The 8,658-nt window shown below is 37.9% G+C and overlaps 1 protein-coding gene across 2 annotated transcripts; it reads right to left on the bottom strand.

Annotated features, from left to right (window-relative positions):
• LOC109030524 (pickpocket protein 19-like) lies at nucleotides 1–7,125 on the bottom strand. Of its 2 annotated transcripts, XM_072297594.1 has the most exons (8): nucleotides 6,778–7,109; nucleotides 5,790–5,871; nucleotides 4,726–4,824; nucleotides 3,364–3,553; nucleotides 2,867–2,920; nucleotides 2,299–2,410; nucleotides 1,989–2,134; nucleotides 1–391 (listed from the first exon to the last, which is right to left on the bottom strand). In XM_072297594.1, the coding sequence occupies exons 1-8, from the start codon at nucleotides 6,921–6,923 to the stop codon at nucleotides 282–284; spliced, it is 939 nt and encodes a 312-aa protein (XP_072153695.1). In that variant the 5' UTR covers nucleotides 6,924–7,109; the 3' UTR covers nucleotides 1–281. The 2 variants fall into 2 exon arrangements, with proteins under 2 accessions (XP_072153695.1, XP_072153696.1); XM_072297595.1 differs by lacking the exon at nucleotides 1,989–2,134 and having other exon boundaries at nucleotides 6,778–7,125.
• Nucleotides 7,126–8,658: the final 1,533 nt, after the last annotated feature.

Below are 8,658 nucleotides of genomic sequence, written 5' to 3'. Positions count from 1 at the left end.
CGCTCTTATATTTGGTAATTATTCATGACAAAATCGACTGAGGCGGCATATCAAATGCCTTAAAATTCCTAAAAATTTCACCTTTCATTGTAATTTTGTACTCATGAGAATCACAATTCTATCACAAAAATCCTTTCCCTCGGCTTACTCAATTGATTTTCGAGGCTATATTCATGTTGAACCAATCGATCTCGATACAATCTCACCTGTTCGATGTATCGAATACAATCCATTTGCGTTGCGACATGAGCCGTGGCTAAATGAACAGTGATTTTATCGTTTCATCGACATGTTATGTACGGATTCCCCTTAATACAAATATAGTGAATTAATTCGATCACATCAATCATACTAAGTCCAAGAAACAGGCCAATAATTCCTCCTATCGAAACTGGAACATAAATTGAAAAGATAAAGACATAGAGAAATGACTGAGCAAGTTTCAACCAACCAACCAAAATTAATATATTTTTTTTTGAGAAGTAAGCTTTGAGTTTGAGTGAATTGTAACCTACCCCAAGTAGCAGTGATCGAGATAAGTTTCGATTTAATCGGAAATGTATCGCGATCGTATCGACGTCGATTTATTGCAGTATTAGGTATCGGATAAATTGCGATTCCATCGCATAAAATTGCAATAAAATTTGCGATTCAATTGACGACGGTTTATCGTCGAACCATCGGTTAATACCATCGAACAAAAAGTCGAGATAATAAATTGAGATAAAATTTCGATTTTATTGAACGTTATTTTATGGAGGTAAAATTGCGAAAAGATTGAGGATAATCGCTCCGATGTTGATGATCTCAGTAATTATATCGCCAAAACATCGTAAAATAAAATCGCAAACTAATTTCAAAATAGCGCGATTTTTCCGTTGAAAAATGCTACTTGAGACGTCTCTATCAAGTTTCCTAGACACAATTAAAAGTATTAATTTCCTTGGTTAAATATGTATATAAATCATAAAAATATGCCCTGGTAAAAATTGGCGATAAGAACTGCGTTTCAAAATACCAAAGGAATTCTTAAAGCCGGCTAAAGAAGGTTACAGAAAATCATATAGCTGGCTGTAGAATGCGGAGAAAATCATACGGCCGAGCTATACGAAGAGATAAAAAATTATGCAGCCGGGCTATAGTTCCTATCGCCGGGCTTTACACTTTATCTCCTGGCTGTTGCTTTTTCGCCATCGATCATAAAAGGCTATTAGAAATTGTGTAGAAATTCGTGTGCTTTGGAAATCATTAAGTTTGATACGGAACCATCTTAATATTTACAAAACACGCGTTATATTTTCCTTTAATACATATTTTTTTTCATCAATTAAAACGAGAATAATCTATACAGGATGTGCAAACATTTCAAAATCATGAGCTGAATAACGCTGACTCCGCTAGATTAAATATTAGAGCCTAACACAAAGCGGAGCGGCGGCGCACTGGCGCCTACAAAACCTAACAGGGATACCTCACGCATTGCGCAACGCGTGAAGTATCCCTGTTAGGTTTGTAGGCGCCAATGCGCGTTTCGCGCTGGCTGCTCGCCTGCCGCACCGCAACGTGCCACGCCACGGCCCTTGAAGCAACTATTTCACACCAGAGGTATTGCACAGTATCATACGAAACTGAAGGCGCTCTATGGCAGGCATATATCAAAAGTACGGAGCTTTCCTCGCAAAATAAATCTAGATACTACGGCCCAAAAAGAGAGCAGTGGTCCAAAAACTCACTAAGTCCTAGCATCCGTAATTAGTGACGTTTAGCATACAGTTTATCGCCTGACTGTGAGTTGCTTAATCGCCATCGGCTATAAAAGGCTATATACAAGAAATTGTGTATTCATCGATATACCTTTAAAGACTCATTTCAAGAAATTTGTATATGAAAACAGGAAGAGGCCGCTGTTAGTATCTGTAATTATTATGTGGGTGTTTTTGCCAAAAATAACACCCAAGAAAAAACCATTAAATGGAATGTATACAAACCAATGAGTTCAAGTGGAGATCGAACTAGTTTCCTGATGTACTGCTCCATTGGCAATGATTCCATTTTTATTGTTATCTTCGAGTTTATTCCTGTTCCATTAGACCAGTCTCTGTCTATGTCACGGTCCTTAAAAGTGGGCACTTCCCTGTAAAAGCAATATTTACAAAAATTTTTGTTCATCTATAGTAAGTGTTTAATTTTTTTTCATTTTATAGGCATCTCCTCATTTTTAAATTATACATTATTCCTAGTCTTTATCATGTTTGGTCTTTGCAAACCAAAAACTAAGCTGTTACATTTCATGCTTACCCTTCGTATAAAGTTTCAACAATGTTTATTTCAGGTTCATCACAGCTTGCCATACAGTCGCATGCTAAGCCCTTGGCATTTGATGTATTTAACCGTAGGTTATTGAAATTCTCTGGAACATTGATACAAATTTGATCTTAAGATTCAATAATATACTGAAGATATATATGGTTTGCATTTTGCAAAAAGGAATCACGAGCATTCCAAAGTTGCTAGGATTTTGCAACTTACATTCTTTTGCAATAAAATTACTGAAATAATTCTTTAAATTTTCAAATTATCATAAAATATATCTCTTTAAATACGTTTAAATTCATATAGTCATTGCATATGTTGACATCTAGTATATGACCGCACCAGTGCGATTTTCTTTGCTTAGTTTGTTTCGTATATTTTATTACTCTCCCTCCACTTCACTATAACACCGATACGACTGTTTTTTCTACTCCCCCCTCCTCTTATTTATAAGCTTCAGAAATTATCTTCAACCAGAAGATAGAAAAGAAAGTCTTGTAATTAAGGTAATTTTGAAAATTCTATCCAAGTTATGAATGTACGTGATACGGACCTTTATTCTCCTGTAGACAGATTAATCCGTTCAAATCACAAGCAGGAAACCCGCCTGAAAAAGAAAACGGAACAAAAAAATGACACAATTTATAGTAAGCTTATATTAATATTTACTAAATTCTATCAAAGAGTCTGTGACAGTTATCTAGTAGAAGGTGTAATTGAGACCACGCCCGCTATCGTGGATTTTTGAATTTTGAAAATTTGACTAACAATTCGAGTTTTTTGTCAAAAAACACCCTTTGACACCGACTTTCACAAAAATCGATCAAATTAATAAAAATTATTCTTTTCAGTTTTCACACTTCAAATAAATTACAATTTTCCATACTGCCAGGAGAGGTATTCCAATCCTAAAAAGATTGAGTCCTGCTTGTTTTCTTATTTCTGCGTGTTTTAATAGAATTTTAATTGACATTTGAATACTTTTCTTGATAACAGAGAACTATATGTGAGTTGTAAAATTGAGCTTTTCGTGGCACCCATGGCACTCACCCATTCGTGGCATGAATTGAGAAACACACGAGCAAATTTCCATTTGGGCTCGAGCGCGGCAGTCTACAATGCACGTAGAGTAGCTGTAGAGAACGTGTGTAGAAAGAAAATTCTCACTGCTAGCCCATCTACAAGCTCTCTGTTCGACTGACACTGATTCCAAAAATGGATCGTTGACTATCTCTCGAATCTGAAATTTAGTTGTTACGTTTTTAAAATTAAGCCCCTAAGTGAGCAATTTCACGGAGCTGTAGTTTGTGATGAGCATGGTTTGCGTAATTATTATCTAAGGGACCTCCCCTCCCCCCCCCCATTCCGTGTTCACGGAGTAATGATTTAAAAAAATAATAGTTTCTGAAATACTTAAATCCCTTTACTTGGGATATTTTTCCCCCTTTTAAAAAAGATGATTATTGACAGTCAAATAATGCCGTGGAAAAACTTCCATCATATCACCCTCCTTTATCCCTCTCCGCGAATTGAGTCAGTCCCTATCATAAACTGTGATCCTGTTATAATAAAATCAAAATCTTTTCTTGTACACCACCATCGACCATTTGAATCGATTCCGTGTATTTCCCGGAAGCCAACTCGTCTCGCTCACTTGCAATGCATAGCGTTTTCGTAAAATTTTCGCGAAAATCAATTCCGTTAAGTTCTAGCACATGGAACCTTTCCACAAAGCTCGCTCCTTGGCAAGATAAAACGAGAAATAACAACCACATCAGATTTCAATCAAAACAGCTAGATGAGTAACTGTCGGAAAAACTATTCCTCCTCTTTTTCAATTTCACTAAACACTCTAATCGTCTGTTGCGGAACCACAAAGACGCGCAAATATGTAATGACGGAATTCATTTTGTTGTACAAGCGGAAAAAATGAAGGCGCCTGGGGTTTTTCAATAGCAAAGCCTGGATGCGACCATTCGTGCTTGGGGATGCCCTTGTTGCATACTCAAAAAATTGCAGGCGCTCTGGCTTTCTTCATCACTACGCTTGACTCCAACAATTCGCGCTCGAGGAAATATCTGGGTTTCTATTGATTTTACAATTGTATTGGCCTTAACAAATATCGTGTGCGACACAAATCACAAATAACGTAGCGATGAACATATAAAAGAAAAAAGGGAAATGGGGAGATCCTATATTGGTGGAAAGGGTAAATGCAATGGACAAAAAAGGCTAGTAATAGACTAACGGCAACCGACAAGAGACTCCAAAGTTAGTCCATTATTTCCCTCTTTAGTCTATGAGAACCACTTGTTTCAACAAACCGGATATCGCTCCATACTCCCTATGTCTTCTCTGTCTACAGCTTTACCTATCAAGTTCAATAATCAGCTCTCTCTGATCATTTCTCACCAAAAATATTGCCGTGACCGTCTGCCCTAGTTCAACAGTAAACTGTTCCTCAAGAGGGTGGTTGATGAAAGGCACCTCGTCTGCTCCATGCAAATAAACCTTCGTCAAACAGAAGAAAAGAAAGAGCAGTTAGAAATGGCTCCAAAAATGTCGATGTTTCTATAGCAAGTCATCAGTGCTTTCATGATTGGCGGTAGGTCGCTTGTAACTCATCATTTCCTGAGCGTTAGCTTGACGTTCTCGCTCTCAATCGGTGGCGAGGCGTGAATGATCGATTTATCGATATTTTCCCATTGGATAAGCCATGGTAAAGAATCGATCATTAAGGTGTTCGCTGCGAACACTCTGCTAATCGATTGGTTACATGGCAGATCAATCGATATATCGCAAAGCACACCACGCCACTGCTCTCGATAACAAGATTTTATGCATGTTTTTTTTTTTTTTTTTTTTTTTTTTTTTTTTTTTTTCAATTTTAAGCATTTGACGATAAGAGTTAATTCCGAGATGATCATAGTTGGCAAGTAACGCAATTCGAATTACAAACATATATACGGTGAGCCGTGTAACAAGTTAGTGTACGCTACTAAGTTTCAACTAAATGACTAAAGTCACGTAAGCTTTGAGCTGATCAATTTCAAGGGATGAGATGACCTAATATAGATATGTAATAAATGCGAATATATTCAATCCAGGACCTCTATGTCATTAATCATCTAATTTCCGATTATTCTATTTGAACTTTATTTTGCAATTAGGAACTAAAATTGTTGGCTCATTCATTAAAACACTTCTGCACATATGTAGGCAATACGTTGTTTCTTAACTGGGCCAGGAATTGTACCTAATTTTTAATTGCAAAACGTAGTCCATTTTATCGGTCCTCTCGTTGTAACAAAGCGGGATGCGTGTCGTATTATCGGTAAGTGGAACTTGATTTTTTTTTAATTATTTCACAAAACTGTTTTTAGTTTCTTATGAACCCAAAGGAGGGACCACAGCAATGAACAGAGTAGATTTTACTTTATCAATAGGGGAGAAAGTATACCAATGGCTGCGCTCACTTGTGTATTTTCAAGGAGATGCAGCTCCAATTTTCCGGGCCCCGTGTGTCTGTTAGAGATCATTTGTAACGGTGGTTTACTCCTGAAAGAAAATATAAAGAATCAGTAATGCCATGCTGCCGTGCTAAGTAAAAACGCCGCAAGAGCATTCAAAAGTTGCCAAATTTCCTCACGGAAAACCTTTATTCTTGAATGTAGTTATGAATTTTTTTCCTTGCAATTCTCAGAATATTCAGAATGAATTACGAAGGAAGTTCTCTGAAAAATCGGAAGAGAAATATTCACGAATTTTCCCGAAAAATCGTGATACCTCGGAGAAAATTTTGCAACGCCTAATGGCTAAAACGGCGCGCTTCCTTAGCACGGCAGTATAGTTATATCCCATCCAGCCGATGTGCTTTCTTTCTTCGAACATTAGCGTAATGTAAAACCTTCGAAAAGAACTTTTATGTGTATAAAAAGTACCTATCCACTGTCTAAATATGCCAACTAAACAGACATCCTCGAATTCAAGTGTCAATGACTTTACCCTTGCCTTTGAGAGGCGAATGCCCTCGCTCAACATATTTGTGACAATTGGTCAGTGTGTCCTTCATATCTGAACGACATCTTTGTACTCAAGTGTTAATGACTTGCCAATCTATGATATTTTAAATTATGTACGTCGTTTAGCAAGTCTGTGCAGGTATGAACTCTTTCAATGGAGTTAAATTAAAGGAGGAGTGAAGTGCGACCGTCAAAACGCCTTCATTTATTCGAGTATGCATATGCATGTACTTCTATTCCGTATCGCACGAATATTTGCATCATACGTAAAAGCGTCAGTGTATTCACGCAGACTGCAAGGAGACAACTGAAATGTAATTACGTTCTGCGTGATGGAATTGACGATTTGGTTTATGAGTCTATCAAAGAGGCCATAAACTGTCTACTGCTTTCCACTGATGAAAATGTTCTCCGAGGGTGCAAATCCAAGACTCATACTCACGTCGAAGAATGAAGAGAATTGATCGTGTAGCAAGTTCCCACTTCTGTTTCCAATGTTGCAAAATGGTCGCAGCAATCGAATTGCTTTTCATTCCACGCACAATATCCAATCAGTTGCGTACATGTCGCACGCACCTGTCGAGTCATGAAGGCTTTGCATCAAGTGAGGCAAAGAAAAGTCAAGAAAATTTTCAATTATATTCATTGTATTTTCTTTTTTTATCTCTTGGAATAACTGAAAGACCAGAAACATTTTGTGTTTTCATAATGTATGCAAAGTGCTTTTTATCTCTGCAACAAAGTCGGAACAAAACGTACCGTCGTGGTTTAAGGCAGCCAGTAAGATTGTCTCGCTACAATTTTTCGCCTTCGACCTGTCATATAGGCAAAAACACTTCTTCTGAGTTAAAATATTTGCATCGCCATCAAGTTAGTGCATTCGCTTAAAAATCTGGAGTTGCTCAGAGGAAAACTAACCAACAGCATATTATTATTTTTTTTCAAACATTGCAACGGCGAAACTTTTTTTTTTTATTCCCTGGTAAAAATTGGCGATAAGAGCTGCGTTTCAAAATACCATAGGAATTCTTATAGCTGGCTAAAGAAGGCTACAGAAAATCATATAGCTGGCTGTAGAATGCGGAGAAAATCATACGGCCGGGCTATACGCGGAGCGATAGAAAATTATGCAGCCGGGCTATAGTTCCTATCGCCGGGCTTTACACTTTCATGGGTGGCGGTAGCCACCTCCGGACAAAGTCTAAACTCGACAACACTGGAAGGCCTCCAAACGAATATTAGAGTACCTGTATGGGGAGAGTACCGACAGATCGGTTCATGGAGGGCTTAGAACCCAAAAGTGCAGCCACCCTTCTAACCAACTTCTAACGCACAACATTTCACTGCCAGTCTGCAGATTCCAATTCTAACCAAGATGGCCAAGAATGTAACCCATAATGGCTCCATTTCCACAGCCCCCCCACATTCGAATCTTAAACCAAAAATTACATCATAATTTTGTGCTAATTTTGTGCTATTTTGTGCCGCAAATTAAAAATTTTGTGCTGCAAAATTAAGGGGGGAAACGCTCCTCAAAATTGGGGGGGCTGTAGAAACGGTAGCCCCCCCACTTTCGAATTTTCGAAAAAAAGAATGCCATAATTTTGTGCTAATTTTGTGCTATTTTGTGCCGCAAGAAAAAAATTTTGTGCCGCAAAATTAAGGGGGGTAGTAGCATTCCAAATTGGGGGGGCTGTAGAAATGTTTGCCCCCTGTTTCGATTTCTCGGAAAAGGAGTATGCCATAATTTTGTACTAATTTTGTGCTATTTTTGTGCCGTAGCAAGACTTTCAATTTTTTCAAATTTAAGGGGGAAAAAATTGGTATTTCAAAATTGGGGGGGCTGTGGAAATGTTTGCCCCCCTCTCCGATTTCTTGAAAGTGGAGTATGCCATGCTTCTGCTTTAATTTTGTGATATTTTGTGCCGTAGAGATATTATTCATTTTTGTAAATTTAGGGGGGTAAACGGGCACATCAAATTTTGGGGGGGCTGTGGAAATGTTTGCTCCCCTTTTTCAAAAATGAATAATATCTCTACGGCACAAAATATCACAAAATTAAAGCAGAAGCATGGCATACTCCACTTTCAAGAAATCGAAGAGGGGGGCAAACATTTCCACAGCCCCCCCAATTTTGAAATACCAATTTTTCCCCCTTAAATTTGAAAAAATTGAAAGTATTGCTACGGCACAAAATAGCACAAAATTAGTACAAAATTATGGCATACTCCTTTTCCGAGAAATCGAAACAGGGGGCAAACATTTCTACAGCCCCCCCAATTTGGAATGCTGCTACCCCCCTTAATTTTGCGGCACAAAATTT

This window comes from Bemisia tabaci, chromosome 3, assembly GCF_918797505.1.
Source record: "Bemisia tabaci chromosome 3, PGI_BMITA_v3".
NCBI classification, from domain to species: domain Eukaryota; kingdom Metazoa; phylum Arthropoda; class Insecta; order Hemiptera; family Aleyrodidae; genus Bemisia; species Bemisia tabaci.
Note: the sequence above shows the minus strand (reverse complement) of the source record. Positions and strands in the feature narration are given on the sequence as shown.

What these genes read in the sequence shown, in the direction of transcription:
- LOC109030524 (XM_072297594.1), bottom strand. Translation starts at nt 6,923, where the DNA reads ATGACTCGACAGGTGCGTGCGACATGTACGCAACTGATTGGATATTGT. An exon ending in CTGTCTACAGGAGAATAAAG is followed by an intron (nt 2,411 to 2,866) that starts GTCCGTATCACG and finishes TCAATGTTCCAG; the next exon opens with AGAATTTCAATAACCTACGG. An exon ending in GTTGAAACTTTATACGAAGG is followed by an intron (nt 2,135 to 2,298) that starts GTAAGCATGAAA and finishes TTGCTTTTACAG; the next exon opens with GGAAGTGCCCACTTTTAAGG.